At 31.3% G+C, this 16,995-nt stretch overlaps 1 protein-coding gene across 2 annotated transcripts in view; it reads left to right on the forward strand.

Moving 5' to 3' along the window:
• Nucleotides 1-16,995, forward strand: part of Cda5 (Chitin deacetylase-like 5) — a 182,141-nt gene that overhangs the window by 118,354 nt on the left and 46,792 nt on the right. For both annotated transcript variants that reach the window (XM_072546860.1, XM_072546865.1), the window contains exons 2-3: nt 5,174-5,357; nt 9,407-9,683. In XM_072546860.1, coding sequence (XP_072402961.1) covers nt 5,174-5,357; nt 9,407-9,683 — 461 coding nt within the window. The remainder of the gene's footprint in view (nt 1-5,173; nt 5,358-9,406; nt 9,684-16,995) is intronic.

The following is a 16,995-nucleotide window of genomic DNA, read 5'->3' on the forward strand; positions in this document are numbered from 1 at the left end:
TAATGTTTTTTTTATCTCTGTTAATCTCTGTTAATATTAATTTTATCCTATTTACCATCGTTTTTGATTTCTCAGTTTTCACTACTGAGTTCTTCTTGAATTTTCTAATTTTTCATCAGTTTCTTGTCTGTTATAATTCTGCTTCATATTGATGTAATTTTGCTGCTATTTCGATATTTTCTTTTTCGATTATTAACTTATTATATTTTACGCTACATTTTCTTCCTTTTTTACCTTAGTTCTCTACATATATTTCTTTATATCGCTAACGCCTTGTATTAAGGTAAGATTTGTTTTTAAAGATATATTTCATTTTTTAAATAATATTATATTTATTTATTTATTGTCTTTATATCCCTCGTCGACTCCGCCAAATATTCGAAAATCAGTCCCATAACCAAATTGGGAAACCTGTTGTGATTTCCATTATGTTTTACTGCCTATTAGGATTTGAGTGGGATGAGATAAGACCGATAACCACTTCTGAAAATACTTTTACACGACACACGTCCGTAATGGATGCAAAACATGTCTGTTACTTAAAGAAATATGGATTCTGTCAACTGCTTTGCATAAATATGGTCAAATTTTCGACCAACTTTTAAATACACAAAAAAGAATTTACAAGTATATTCCATTTTGGTCGCATAAAAGAAAGTAATTCCCCAATCTTGATCTATATCATACTTTTAAGGACATGGGAAACAAATCTAGTTGTGTGTGTCGAGCGTGAATTAAAATTATGATTAAATGAAAATACCGTAAAACTCTATTACACGTTTCTCTTTTCGGTAATATTTATGATGAATGAACGATAATAAATTTAAAAAATTGACAGCCCGAGCCGGTAAGTTCGCGAATAATATCGACCTTTTATCGAATAATTTCTGACACTTGACAGAACAGTGACAGTTCAAATACTTTCAAAGGTAACTCGTACTTTTGTTTTCAACCACAATGTGGAAATTGTATGCTCGTCTCGAATTGATATTCCAATCGTCTGGTCCAATAAATATTTTATTAGATCTGGAGATGTCTTTTTGATATTTTAAAATAGGTGAATAATGTTTTGTCTGCCTTTATCTTCATTTCATTTCTTCTATACAGTTCCTTTTCTAGGAAGACAACAGCAAAAACCTGTGCTGAGTATAGAACCATCAGTTTGTTAAACCACTTATTGAAAATTTTTCTGAAGGTAATACATGGTCGTATTTACAATAAATGCGAGGACTACCTGGATGACACACAGTTTGGTTTCCGTAACGGGTATGGAACGAGAGAGGCACTGTTTGAAATGAACGTACTTGCTCAAAGATGTCGAGATATATCTGTAGACATATACTGTTGTTTTATTGACTTCCAAAAGGCATTTGATCGTGTTAAGCACTCTATATTGATCGAAGCTCTAAAAGACATTGGCTTAGACGACAGAGATGTTCGAATAATTGCAAAATTCATATTCGAATCAAACAACATCAGTTTTAGTAGATGGTGTGGAATCATAGGCTCTTAATATTAAAGGAGGAGTATGGCAGGAATGTCTCTTGTCGCCCTTGCTTTTCAACGTTTACTCCGAAAGAACTTTCAGAAAAGCACTTTCTGAAAACCAAGAAGGAATACTTGTGAACGGTGAAGTCATCAATAATTTGCGATATGTGAACGATACAGTACTCTACTAATAATTGACATATAGATATAGAATACTAATAAAATTGAAAGAAGAGAAGACATTAAAGGTGAATAGAATTTATCATGCATATCGTCCATATTTAAAAAATGAGATGAGATCGCTTAATCACTATAGAGGTATTAGTGTAATACCTTCAATTCCAAAGCAGTAAAAAAAAAATAAAAATATTTTTAGTACTCTCTCATATTGACATTTTAAAACAACATAGTTGCATATCAAGTTTGAAGGTAAATTCTTACGAAAATTGATCTGTTTATTTCGTATTCATGGCCTCTAAATTAATATTATTTTAATGTTGGATATAAAACTTGAAGGTAAAGGTTATTTCCTGCTCGACGAGCAGTCAAAAAAATGATCCAATTCTGAAGAGTTTTAGTGGGCGACCCCATAAAGTATAATTTTTATAGTATCTTAATTAAAATCTTGAAATTCTTACAACAGTCTAGAAGGTAACAAAAATGTATCAAACGTTTTGAATCGTTATTTATCTGTCTATTAATGAGAAAGTATTCTTGTTTGTTGTTTTTTTTGCGGTTCAAAATGAAATCTTTGATTATAGCAAAAAAAATATGTTTATTAAATTATATACCAAATAATAGGAGGTATATTTAGTTGAAACCTTTATATTTGTAGTTTCATTGGTTTTCTTCTATTCACAAAATCGTAGGCTCTTTTGTAGTCTATAAATATGTGATTCATTGCCATATTCCAGTGTTTTTTCCAAAATTTCTTTCAAGGTTGCAGTCTGATGAATTGTCGATTTACCACCTCTGAAACCAGGCTGGTATTTTCCTACTATCCGGTCTGCATATGGTGCCATACAATGACGTAGTACTGTAGAAAAGTTGGTATTTTCTTATTGGTAACTTCTTCTGGTAGTATTGGTAATCAGTTTTTTCTGTCATATTGATGACTTTCGTACGTAATTTACTTTATTTAGTAAGATGAAAGTTGCTTTCTTAATTTTCGCCGTTTTACTATCCCTTTCATTGAATACTAATGATGTCTCTTTCCTTTGGATTATATGTTCATTGTCTCAAGAATATTTGTACATCTGCGATGAATCAAGTTCTCCATTCTTAATGCGAGATTCATGTTCTTTTATCCTAACATTTAGGGATCTTAAAGTATCTCCCAGATAAAAATTGATGCATTCAAAAGGTTATATAAATGCAGTTCTTTGATTTCTCATGTGTTTATTGGATTTTGTTTTTTAAAGAAGAGATCTCAGTGTTTTTGTTGTTTTAAATTTTTTCGTAATGTTGTATTTATTTCATATTCCATTTAAGCAATTTTTAAAATAATAAATTTTGTAGAATAAAAGAAATGAAACAACATTAAAAAAGTTCGTGCAAAACTAACAACCATATATTGTGAAATTTATTATAGTTTGAAATACAATTCATCTCAACACTATTATTTTATTATGTGCGAAGATATGTTTGATACTCTTGATACGCTGCTAAAATAGCAAGAGGTGAAGAAGATTTAAAAGCTTCCAAAACAATGGTCGAATCCTTTAACTGACAGTTTTGCGTAATGTGAACGTGAACATCAGACTGTTTTATTAAATGGGCACGTTTTCTGTGAATTTCAGTTAGAACTTGAAATATCAACAGATAACTAACCCCTGCTAAAATCCTGATAGCTTTTTCTTGCATTCTAAAAATTTGAAGTGCATTTGTTGAATTGCTCCATATGATTAATCCATAGTTTATGTGAGAGCAGAATAAAGAAAAATTTGTCATTTTTAATGTTTCAGAGTTGACAACCCTTGCTAGTTGGCGAATAACAAATAATGAACTTTTTAGCTTTAGCTAGAGAAGAATAGCTTTTTCTTTGATTATGTAAATTACTTGCAGATAAAACCAAAGTTTGCATTTTATGGAAGTTTTAGTTTGCAGAAAACCATGTGCTAGATTTAGTAGAAACTTCCTCATGAGACATTTTTAAATCATCATTATTTTTTCCTGATATAACATATATCGTTGACATAAATAATAAAGAAAAGATATCCTAAGACCAAACCTTGCAGTACTCTTCACTTTCGTGAACGTTCCTACAATTAGAATTACTAAGAGACTTTATTATTTGAGAGGCACGTATGTAGAGTTCTATGAGAGCACCAGCGAAGGACAAAATCAGCCCCTGTCCAAAATCACAAACCAAGAATCAGAAGAAATGACAGAAATAACACCTTACAAAGTTAAAACGACACTTTTAGAAATGAGAAATAACATATCCGTTGCGAATGATGGAGTAGTGATCAAGACGATGATAGTAGGTGGAAATAAAATTATCCAGGCTTTGGCCAAACTTTTCACCAAATGCATCTACCAAGGAACAACCCCTTCCCCAATTTTATTACACGAGAGAGGAGACATAACAGATCTAAAAACAACTAGCTCTCGCCAGTTTTTTCATATTTAGGGGTCCATTGGCCCCCATCCTAAAAGGCAAATCGAGAAGGCTTAAATCAAATTGCGTAGAAACTCATTAGAATATTTTGTAAAATTTGAACTGTTTTGCGTACATAAATATTATAGTTTCTATCTCTTAATACGAAAATAATGGTATTTTGCTTATTAAATTATTTACTTTGATAAAAGCGTTTGGTTCTAGTATTAATGATGCGTAATTTTGAGAAACATAATATTATTATTTTGAAGTTTATGAATTAATAGCGATTACCTTGGCACTAAAAGCTTAATTGGAAGTTCCATTTTCTACTGCATAACCATGAGAACATTAATCTAGACGTCAGAGATTCTCTGTTTTTCTATTAACTAATAAATCGAACTTTCCTAGCTTAATTAAAAATATTATGTTATACATTAAATAAGTTACAATAGATTTATTGCTAGTATTGGTAACAATAGTCAAGAAAATAGGTTACGATACTATTATTCAATTAGTTATGCAAATGGTCATGCGAACAGTTAACCATGGGAACTGTTGAGTATTATTCTGTTACACATTTCGTTATTTTTATGACACTCTTAACATCTAAAATCCTGATATAAAAATAACATTCTTCTCTTAACAGATAACTATATTATAATTAATTTCACCGTCATCGGGCGACGCAGTGGTTTTTTCTGTTGATGTTTTTGGTGCTTCTGTAAAAGTTCCTTGTTTTCGCTGTTTCAAAAGTCCAAAATGGTTTTTCTAACTACGGTTATGGTTGAAGAAACTATATTCCGATCAGCACTGTTAAATGATGCTTTAGTTTCACAAGTTGCACGAGTTCTTTTGTCGCTATTTGTACAAACTTACGATTCTGCATGTTATGGTTAAAGATCTGAACACACAGAAATGTAAATATTAACTGAAATAATTTACAATGAGAACTTTTATGCCAATTGGAAATTTTAATCGATTCTAAGAAACTGTCTTTAATTCTTACTATAATCTATGATAATATCTATTACTAATTTACGATTCTGTTATTTACCAAACTAATCTTGAATTATTTCTTTTCAGGAACTATTTTAGCCGAGAGAAAATTTAGAAATGCTCCCATTGCTACAAGCGTAAAAACTGGGGTAAATTTCGATTGTCCTGAAGAATTCGGTTATTATCCTCACCCCAGCGACTGCACTCAATATTATGTTTGCGTATTTGGTGGAGCTCTTTTGGAGTCCTGCACGGGAGGCCTCATGTACAGGTAATAATCACATCTTGTTTTTTAAAACATCATATTACATAACATGATTATTTTTACTTTATTTGGTGCTGCTCTAAATAGTCCAGTAATAGATAGTGAAAAACTATTTATAAAATTATAGAGCCAGAAAATTATTTGTCTACCTGGACCTTTTCTGCCTTGAAGTTTTCCTTGCAATATAAGCTGTATTGGTAAAAAACCAGGATAAGCAATCCACCATTTACTGGACAACGGCTTAGGGCGGATGAGCTAGTAACTGGAAGGACACTCTGTTGTCCTGAGACTGAGAAATTGGTCTCGAAGGCGGAAGAACCAAGAAAGTGGTCAACGGCATCAGAATGCAAAAGGCAACGAGAAACCACTGCATTAAAGGTCCCTGATGACATCTCTAGTACTTATAATGGCTAGCACTATTTGCGCAAGAGACATTATTGATTATGGTAATCGGAGACCAAAATCCGGCAGGGGAGGACAACCATCAGAACGCAAAGCCTCCTCGGTCGTCAACATGCGAAACCCTTGCACAAAAAACCAAAAAAAAAATACTCAACCCTCTCAGATAAAATTAGCTACCTGGAATGTAAGAAGTATGTATCAGCCTGGAAAATTACATAATGTTATTAAAGAGAAAGAAAGGCTAAATATAGATATACTTGGGGTTAGCGATGTACAATGGTCAGGAAATGGAGAGATATCAATAAATAACCACAATATTTATTACACTGGAGGAGACAAAACTGAGCATCGATACGGAGTAGCTTTCATCATAAGCAACACTATTAGTGTTAGGTGTGATTTAAATCTCAGAAAGAATAATAATGCTTAAAAATTCAAGCACGGAACTGTAATATTAATATGATTCAAGTATATTCTCCCACAGCTGATAAGACCGAAGATGAGATCGAAAAGTTTTATTCAGAATTGCACAATACAATCAAGTTACCAAAATCTAGAGATATTACTTACATTTTAGGAGACTTTAATGCAAAAATTGGAGTAGGTACAGTTGAAAATATAGTTGGACAGTTCGGATTAGGAACTAGAAACGAGAGAGGAGAAAGGCTCATAGAATTCTGCCAAGAAAAGAATATGGTAATTGCCAATACTTCGTTTCAGCTTCCTAAGAGAAGACTATATACATGGATGTCTCCTTCACATACAGAAAACCACATTGTCAGAAACCAGATAGACTTTATACTCGTAAATAGCAGATATAAAAACTCTCAGTTAAAACTTATCCTGGAGCTGGAGATGTTAACTCAGACCACAATCCGTTAGTTGCTGATGTGAAAATAAAATTAAAAAAAATGAACTCAGAAAACAACAACCAAAAATTAATGTAAGAATGCTAAAAAACGAAGAAATAAAAAACAAATTAAAAAATAATGTGAATGTTAATATGCAAAAAAAAACACTAACTGACAACAAACAAATTATGGATGTAAATAAAAAGTGGTATAATATAAAAAACACATTACTAAAACCAGCTCAAGAAAGTTTGATACAACATATGTCAGAGGCTAAAAAACAGTGGATGTCAGAAGAAATACTATTACAGATAGAAGAAGAAAGTAAATATAAAGGAAAATATCTACAGAAGTATAAAGAAATACAACGAATAATTAAGGAAAAAATCAAAACAGCTAAGGAAATCTATTTAATGAAACAATCTAAAGAGATAGAAGAACTAAAAACAAAATATGATATGAGAAATATGCACAAAAAAATAAGAGAAGTGACTGGAATGGGTCGAAATAGACAGCAAGGACACATAAAAGACAAAAAAGGAGTACTACTAATAGATTTACCAGAGAAATTAAGACGATGGGAGGAGTACGTTAGAGAACTGTTCCAAGATGAAAGAGATGAAATGCAAAAAATACAAGAATTAAATCCTTTAGAGAGACAGAAGACAAATATGCTATCAAAAACTCTAAAGACAATAAGGGAGCTGGATTAGATGAAATACCAATAGCACTGTTAAAACTAGTGGAAGAGGATAACTTGGAAGTATTGGCAGATTTATTCAACACGGTGTTCAATACAGGAATAATACCACAAGAGTGGCTGAAGTCAGCATTTATAACCATCCCTAAAAAACAAGCAGCAAAAGAGTGCTCTGATTATCGAACACTGAGCCTCATGAGTCATACTTTAAAAGTACTGCTGAAAGTAATACATAAGAGAATATACGAAAGACTAGAGGAGGATATTAGCGAGACGCAGTTCGGGTTTCGAAATGGAATGGATACTTAAGAAGGACTATTTGCCATCAACATATTGATTCAGCGATGTCGGGATGTAAACGTTGATCTACACTTGTGCTTCGTTGACTACAAAAAAGCTTTCGATAAAGTAAGACATGAAAAACTAATATCAATACTTATGAACAAGTGCATTGACAGTAAAATCATAAATATAGTGCAAACAATATATTGGAACCAAAGTGCCATAGTTCAAATTGATGGGCAACACTCAGAAGAAATGAAGATCTGTAGAGGAATTAGACAGGGATGTGTTTTATCGCCACTTTTGTTTAACTTATATTCTGAAGAAATTTTCCAAAACACGCTCAATAATATCAAAGCGGGAGTTACCGTTAACGGAAAATTAATTAACAACTTACGATATGCAGACGACACTATGATCATAGCAACGAATATAGAAGATCTACAACATCTTATCGAAAGCTTAAGTATGAATAGTGCTGAGATGGGAATTACTATAAACGCTAAAAAAACGAAGTATATGCTAATTACAAAAAGACCACAAAATATACATCACCTATTGACAATCAATGGTAACGTGATAGAACTATCAGTGCTTGGGAACTTTGGTCAATGAAACCAATGATCATACTGCAGAAATAAACAGGCGAATAGAGATTGCCAGATCAGCATTTATACGAATGAAGCCACTCCTAACGTGCAAAAACCTAAAACAGAGCCGCAGGCTGTCTGAATGAAACAGTATGGAGAAATGAAAATATCGGGAAAGAAATAGAAGGCAGAATTTACAAAACAGTCATCAGACCAATAATGTCATACGTGGCAGAAACACGACTTGGCACAGAGAGGACAAAAAGGATGTTAAAAACAGCAGATATGAAAATACTTAGAAAAATTGATGACAAGACACTATGGAACAGAGCTAGAAGTACAGATATACGACGTAGATGCAAGGTGGGGACATCAAGAACTGGGTAAGAAATAGAAGAGTAAAATGGAACGATCATATAAACCGAATGACAACAAATAGAGTAATAAAGACGACAGGACACGGTTCCCCAATAGTAAGACGATCAAGGAAGACCACGAAAAAGATGGAACGACAACTTACTGGACCTGGAGGCACATTGAAAAACAGATAGAGTCATGTCTACATAAAAAGAAGAAGAAGAAATATTAAAAATCCTGAATAACGATCAAATAAAATATCTAACTAAATTATTTAATAAAATATAGATACCACGACGGTCATATTGCTGATGAGTGGTAAAAATGTATCTTTTTACCGTTACCCAAGAAAAATAACCCTAAATGTTGCGATGAATACCGATTAAATAGCCTCATGAGCCACACTTTAAAAATACTACTCAAAGTTATTCAACAGCGTATATATAAAAAATGTTAAGAACAATTAGACCACACACAGTTTGGATTTAGAGGTGGAATGAAAACAAGAGAGGCATTGTACACAATGCCGGTCTCTCTCCAATGACGCAACAGCTCAAATCGAGCTTTGGCCTCCTCCAAACTATGCCTCCAACCTTGCCGCTCTAGCAATGCTAGAATTTGTAGTAAAGAAAAGATTTGTGGTAGCATGGTATAAAATCAATTAATTGCGCCCCTCCCGATCCTATTTGGATCTCCAAAACAATTCCTGTAGATGTATCTTGATAGATCCACTTATGAATTTTTTATCTTGTCACTCAATCTTTTCCAGATGTCAAACGTTTGTTAAATATTTAGGTTGATGATGCATTTTTGATCAATTTGATTAATCACCTTATTTTATTGATTTTATTAATTTATTAAATCTTATTTTAGTCACGAACTCCAAACTTGTGACTGGCCGAGAAATGTAGGATGTGACGGATTGGACGTCTCAGTATCTGGCGCTCCAGCTTCCTACTCATCTTACAGCCCACCTGCAAGAAGTAAGGACCGAGGCCGAGAAAGAGAAAAGGATAAAGAGAGAGAAGACACAAGGACAAGATATTCTGCTCCTCCACCTCCACCACCGCCACTAGTGCAACCAGCTGCTGTGGTGACATCTAGAGGACAACCAAGAAACTTACAGCAAACACAGCAAGAGATAATCAAGGTTAGATATTTAATATTCTTTAATATTTTCAAATATTTCGGTTTTTTCTTACAAGGCATTACTATAAAAATTGATATCTTTAAAAATTTAATGCATTGTAGGCTAGTAAAAACAAAATCTTATAATAGTGGATTCACTTAAAATAAGGAGTGTTTACATTGCTTTATCTAAGAGAGAAAGTGAAAACGATAGAACTAAGATTGAAAAAGGGTGAAAGAACTGAGCGAAAGATATTCACCGTTGCTCAGTTGTTGTAGATATCAAAAAAGAAAAGAAAAAACAGCAATTATTGTTTATAAAAATTGGCGACACTATTTTTAAATATGTAAATCCCAAAAAAAAAACGGGTGTGGCAGTCCAGTGGGACTGCCGGTGGAAGTTACACTTCTATACACGCATTCGCCGTTACAAATTTATTTGGGAGTCAATCTGCACAATCATTATATATGTAATTCTATAGGTAAGACATAGCAGAAAGAGAAACAGAATTAATAACAACTTACTAACAATGAAGGATTGAATCAATATTTTGATGAAAATGTATATTTTTATTTTCATATATGTATGAAAGGAGTTGAATGCAAAAATTTTTTTACACATACTCTGCAGTAAAATTCATTGTTTATTTTGTTATATACATACATACATATATAATAATACAATACAAATTAAACTGCAATATTCATAAGTATTTAAAAATGACAATAATATACATAAAAAAAATACACTAGAATACAGTGCAACATAATTCCATATGATAATACAATACAAATTAAAATGCAATATCCATAAGTATTTAAAAATGACAATAATGTAATAATATTAATAAAAAAGTCCTCCCCGACTGGGAATCGAACCCCGGTCTCCCGCGTGACAGGCGGGGATACTGACTACTATACTACCGAGGACATGACACAAACGTATTTCAAAATTGACAGTTCTGGATCATACAGTGATTTATTGAGATTATTATTTTGAAATACAAAAGACTAATATAATTATGAACATTTAATAAATAATACAAAACATATCACATAAATAATAATATTAATAAATATTTTATTATATGTATAATATTATATGTATATATATATATATATATATATCTTTATATAATACCTATATATAATATTAAATTATATATACAAAAGGAACATTTTATATTCTAGAGAGGAAGAGAGAGAAAATATATCTTCTGTCTCTCTCTCTTACTCATTATCTTACATATGTAATGATTTCACAGATTCACTCCCATATAAATTTCCAACGTGGAGCGCGCGTATAGAAGTATAACTTCAAAAAGAAATGGTATGCTCATAATAAGACAAACACAAAACATTTACTTTTTCAGTTTGTACTATAGTTCAGAAAAGAAGGAAAATAAGTTAAGCATTAGAAAGAAAATCCTTGATATGTTAATTACAAACATCAGAGTTTTTGTGTGAAGCGTGTTTTTTGTATAATAAATTATGCTCATTAATAGCATAAATTTCTATATCCATTATTTAAATTTTATATGAAAGAACCACGTCCGTCATATTATCTAATTATTTAATATAATTATATCGACAAGCTATTAGGTTTATTAACGGCATTAACTGTTTTGCAAGAAAAGTGAAATAAATCAGTAGCAATCACTTATACCAAACCACTTTTTACGAGCCTTTCACCTTAAAGTCTTCATTTTTCCCAGAAACAAGTGGCTAATACATATTATCATCTAGAGAAATAATGTAATTATTTCATTTCTCTATAAGACAAAAATATTTATCGCTTATACGAGGGTAGTATGAGAAATGTGCCATAGTAAATTCTCACTATTCACTTCTCTTCGTCTTCTTGATTCACGCCAGAAAATTAATTGCAGTTAAATTGTGATATTTAAGACACGTATAGATTTCAATCATGTTGTTTTTCTCCATTAATTTCAAATTTTCTGTAATCTTTATTGGCATACAGAAGGTCCTTAGTGGCATACACTACAAAATTGATTGTAGAGGTAAATTGGATACTTTGAGCAGCTTTATGTCTTTGACAGCTACTTGAGAAAGGCACTCTGCCGAAACAGCTGTAATGATAATAAATTGTAATAAATTTTGTGGAAGTGTTGAAAACAAAAGTTTTCAGTGCTTCATTGTTAAATAACTATGACTGCTTTTTTGCTGATCATCCTATTCCTACGAAATTATTTCTTGTGTTGTAATAACGAATGACTAAGTATCGGCTAAAATAAAAGTAGAATTGTACGTGCATCATATACAACAAGAATAAAGAACATTCCTAGTATAAATAATGGCCTACATTCTTTTCTTTGCAACGGTTCAGCCCACAAGTATTTACCCTGTACTGACCTTTCACAGTTACAGATATCGATGTTAAATGCAATAAAGTGATATGCAGATATTGTAAATCTAGCTTAAAAGTTCGAGGTCGTTTAATAAAATCATAAATCACCAATCAGACGGCTTGTATTTAAAACGCTATTAAAAATTACACGTTTTACAATTTTGCTAAATACTTATATACCTTTAAATTTTTTATTGTTTCGTACTTTTGTATGTAAACTTATTTTAAACCAACTGGAAATAGTCTCTTTACATACTATCTTGTATAAGAAGGTTATCAATCACGGATGTTTGTAATTTTGAATTCTGCTGCTGTTTAAACCAGATCCTCAAATTTTTCAACCAGGAAATAGGTCTCCCTATGCAACTTCTTCATGTATTAAACCTTACATTATTATTGGAAGCAAGTTTTAACGTTCGCCCCTCATGACATACGGAATTTTTGTTAAATTTAAGGGAACTAAAACTTTCTTTTTTTATATTCCGTTTAACACGTCGACTTTTGTGACTAGATTCATCCAGTTTATTTTCAATATTTTTCGTAAGCCGAATTCAAAGACTTGATATGTTTGAAATATTTTCCTTCATTATTTAAGCTAAATAGAAAGTCACCAGGACCAGACGGAATAACCAACGAGCTTGTAAAATACGGAGGAAAAGGTATAACCCTAGAGATGACAAAACTTATACAAAAACTAATATTGCATTGCAAGATACCAGACGCATGGAGAAACAGCATAGTGATACCAATGTTCAAGAAAGGAGATAAAGAAGAACCCAACAATTATAGACGTATAAATCTATTGAAAGCTTACCACAAAAGTCCCAATCAACAAAATCAAAAAACTAACAACTTTATCAGATGAACAAGTATTCAGATCCGGAAGATCCTGTATATGTACTCAGACAAATTGTAAGACAAATCACAAAAAAGGCGAGTACAATAAACCAGCATATCTATGTTTTATAGACCTGAAAAAGGCTTTCGGTCACATCCAAGTCGAAGATGTCTTACACCTAGTGTATAAAAGAAACATACATACAAAAAGGAAGAGGAAGATGACTCAAGCTTCTATTCCATAGATTAAAATTCATAAGCTCATCTCAGGATTCTTACCTTTAAACCCATTGTTATGTCTATACTATTCTAAATTTTTTATAAAAGTGATAAACAAAATGTCGAAGGACAGTAAATTAGATTTAACATTAAATTTTGAATTTAATCCCAAAATTAATGAATGGAATAAGTTTATTAAAAGGCTCGATTATTATAGTATTACAAATGTAAAGACAGATGGCGCTAACCATAGGTTGCATACATATTTTATCTTTTGTAGAATGTAATTCAATAGAAATTTTTGTTAAGCTCTTCTCTCTATTCGGATTGCCGAATATAGGCCTCTCCTAATTCTCGCCATTCATCTTTGTTGTTTGTAAGACGTTTCCACATTGGTCCTGCAGTTCTTTTAATATCGTCGCTCCAGCGCATTTGCGGTCTTCGTCGTGGTCTTTTGGCTTTATATGGCCGCCAATTCCCGATTTCTTTATTCCATCGGTCATCCCTAAGACGTTCCTTATGTCCAGCCCATTTCCATTTCAGTTTAGCTGCCTCTTCGACAACATCTTTTACTTTTATTTAATAGAATTGATAATATTAAATAAATCTTATATATAGTAAGATTAATACTATTACAAGAATTAATATTTAACTCAACAGTCTTCCGGGTTGAACCGTCTCGATTATCATTTCGCCGAGCTTTCGACATCCTCTTTGATGTCTTCTTCAGGGCTTCCGAGGTCTCAGTCTACCGAGCCCCCAGACACTACTAAACTGATCACTAACCAATGCATTACTGTGATTAGGTTTCTGATCAGGCATTACTGTGTTATCAAGATGTTTTCTTTTTTCCATATATAAGTTTTCCAGGTAAGTCTTTTGTCCATATGTAAGACTTATTACTTTACAGTATCTACCTTTGGAGGGGAGCATTGTTAAGTAATATTTGAGGTGAATCGCTATGGCATTTAGTGAATACTATGTGGCTTGATTTAAATTCATTGAGTTTTATCTTACACTTCTTAGTCCATTTCTGGACTTTATTTAAATTTTCTTGGAGTTGTCCTGCTGCAACAACGGAATCTGAATGTACGGCCATTATTGCGCAAATGTGGCTATATGTACTTTATTGTCAGTAGGCAAATCGGAGGTAAATAGTAGGTAAAGGATCGGCCCAAGAACTCTACTTTGAGGAACGCCTGCCTTTATGAGATGTCAAGAAAGGCTGTGATTTCGTCATTTGTATCTTTTCGTGTTGAGAGATGTTTAAAAACTGTTACAAGTTGTGAAGGGAAAATGTTTGCTTTCTCTTTATTTGTTTTTGCCCAACTTCCATGATGTTTCCTTATAGGTGTCTTGATAGATAGTCTTTTAAGCGTTTGGCTGCCCTGTTATAGTTTGTTTTACCTGCAGGGTGTCTTGTGTTTAGCCAGATCTTTCTTAGGTGTCGCTTTTCTTTTTTCTTCTCTCTTATACTAGGAGGACATTGATTTCTGTTTGGAGTTCTGACCAATGATGGAGTTGATTCCCACGAGGCATACTGTTTCAATTCTGTAAATTTTTGTACTTGTGACATACTTTTTTTTAATTAAAAATCTGTATAATATCGAAGTTTTTGGAACACCCCATATAATTCGTTCATTAAAAATGCATTTCCTATTAATTACTTACTTTATTTCACGATTAAGTAACGCCCAAATGCTAGTTAGAAACTTAAAATTGTATTAATGTCAGAATTTATGAGATTCGTGTTTTTAATTGAACAGAAATTGATTTAATCTGAAACGGCTATCTCAAGGACCCAGGAACTTTAAATTCTACGGATATGTACGCTGGCTATTTCTGAAATCTCTAAAATAAAAACACAATAGGCCATATATCATGAGATTTAATCTTAAAATTGTGTAATAGATATTGCTTAAGTCAAATTTGTGTTCAGTTTGTAATGAACGCAATGTAGTAGGTGTAAATTGTCATGATTTACTTGTTCTAGATAATCGATTTTTTAATATATGTTATTCGGTGTCTGTACAAGGAATTATATTCAATATCAAATTAAAATTTGTAAAGTTGATCACCTAGGGGCTTGTTCTCGATTTGGACCTGCCTGTTTGATAATACAAAAAATTCCTTTAATAATAATTATACGTAATTTTTGTTTTCCTGTTTTACGAAACATGCCATTACATTTTACTTTATATATATATATATATATATATATATATATATATATATATATATATATATATATATATATATATATATATATATATTGTGACAATTAGGGTTTATAGAAAATAATTTATAAGTTATATACTACATAATATTAGATATTTGGTTGTTTTAAATAAGTTATATACTAGAGAATTTAATAAAATTTAATAAAATATATTTATGTGAGGGCATTTTTAATAAATTAGCATATAATAATTGTAAAAAGTTGTATTTTAGTAATTATAATGTGATAGATATATGTAAGTGAGCCATGTGACTAGGCAACACACTATACAGTGAGTGATAGACAGATATTTATACTCTGAAGTGACGTTTAAGAATATTTACGAATATAAAGTGGGGTTATAATAATATATTGTTTGAAATGTGTATTTTATTAAATTAGAATGTTAAGTTACTAATTTAATTATATATTCTGATCTGAAAAGCCTAAATGTAAACAAAATTATTAATAGAAAAGAATGGAATTCTCTGGATATCCGGAGATGGCCATGTTTGCGAAATGGTTTGTTCCAGAAAATTCAGACAAGTATTTAATAGAACTAAATTGGAACATGATCTCTTACGAGATGGTTCTAGAATATCCAAAAGATATAAATACCCGTGATTTGGATTCAAGAGGGCAGTTTTTGAGAGTTTTTAGTCTGAAGTCAAGCAGTCAGGCAGTTTTTAGTCAGAAGTCAGGCCAGTTTATTATGAAAGTTAGTACCTAGACACATTTAGTTAGTGAATAGTGAAGTAAATTGTTCAGAATTTTCAAGAAGTCAGTCAGAAAAGTTTAGTAAGAAATATGAAAGTTAGTTGGAGTCAGTGAATCAGGTACAAATAGTCAAATTGTTTAATATAGTGAGTTAAATGAAGATTAAAAATTATGCATATAATTTAATGCACATTTATAATTATACACAAATAATTATTGAAGATTAAAAAAAGTATATTGGAAGAAATTAAATTATATTATGGTTGGAGATTAGTATAAATCAACTTATAATAATTGGATATTGGTATATTGAAAAGAATAAATATAAATGCTGTTTGCTGGTTTGGTTGGTGGTGTATAAATGCTGGTGAAGAAAACTATATCTTAAATTGGTAGAAGCTGATAATTGGAAAAAGTAATTTCACAAAAAACAAGGATAACTGAAGTACGAAGACATTCATTGGTGATTAGAATCTATATAGTGGAAAACAGTTCATTTAGGCATTCAGTGAAAGAAAGGTACAAAATTTTGTTAATATAATTTAGTTAGTGTCATAACAATTTCAATTTTGAAGATAGTTTGTTTAAATTTTACATTGTCTATAGAATTTAATTAGTTTTATAAGAATATCAATTTAAAGATAGTTTATTTTAAATTTATATTGGCTAGGTTAGATATATATGTGTGTTTCATAATAGTTATAATAAAGATAATTTAAAAAAGTACTTACAAACTAATTCTTTGAGAACCGCGATAAAAACCCTATATATTATATTATTAAAAATACTCATTGCTCATCATTCAAACAAAAAACACATCATAACAATATATATATATATATATATATATATATATATATATATATATATATATATATATATATATATATATATCTATAAAATGGAAAAGGATAATGCGAGTGAATAATAAAAGTAAAATTAGCATGTCTCGCAAAACAGAAAACCAAAAAGGTA

This window comes from Diabrotica undecimpunctata, chromosome 10 (assembly GCF_040954645.1).
Source record: "Diabrotica undecimpunctata isolate CICGRU chromosome 10, icDiaUnde3, whole genome shotgun sequence".
NCBI lineage: Eukaryota > Metazoa > Arthropoda > Insecta > Coleoptera > Chrysomelidae > Diabrotica > Diabrotica undecimpunctata.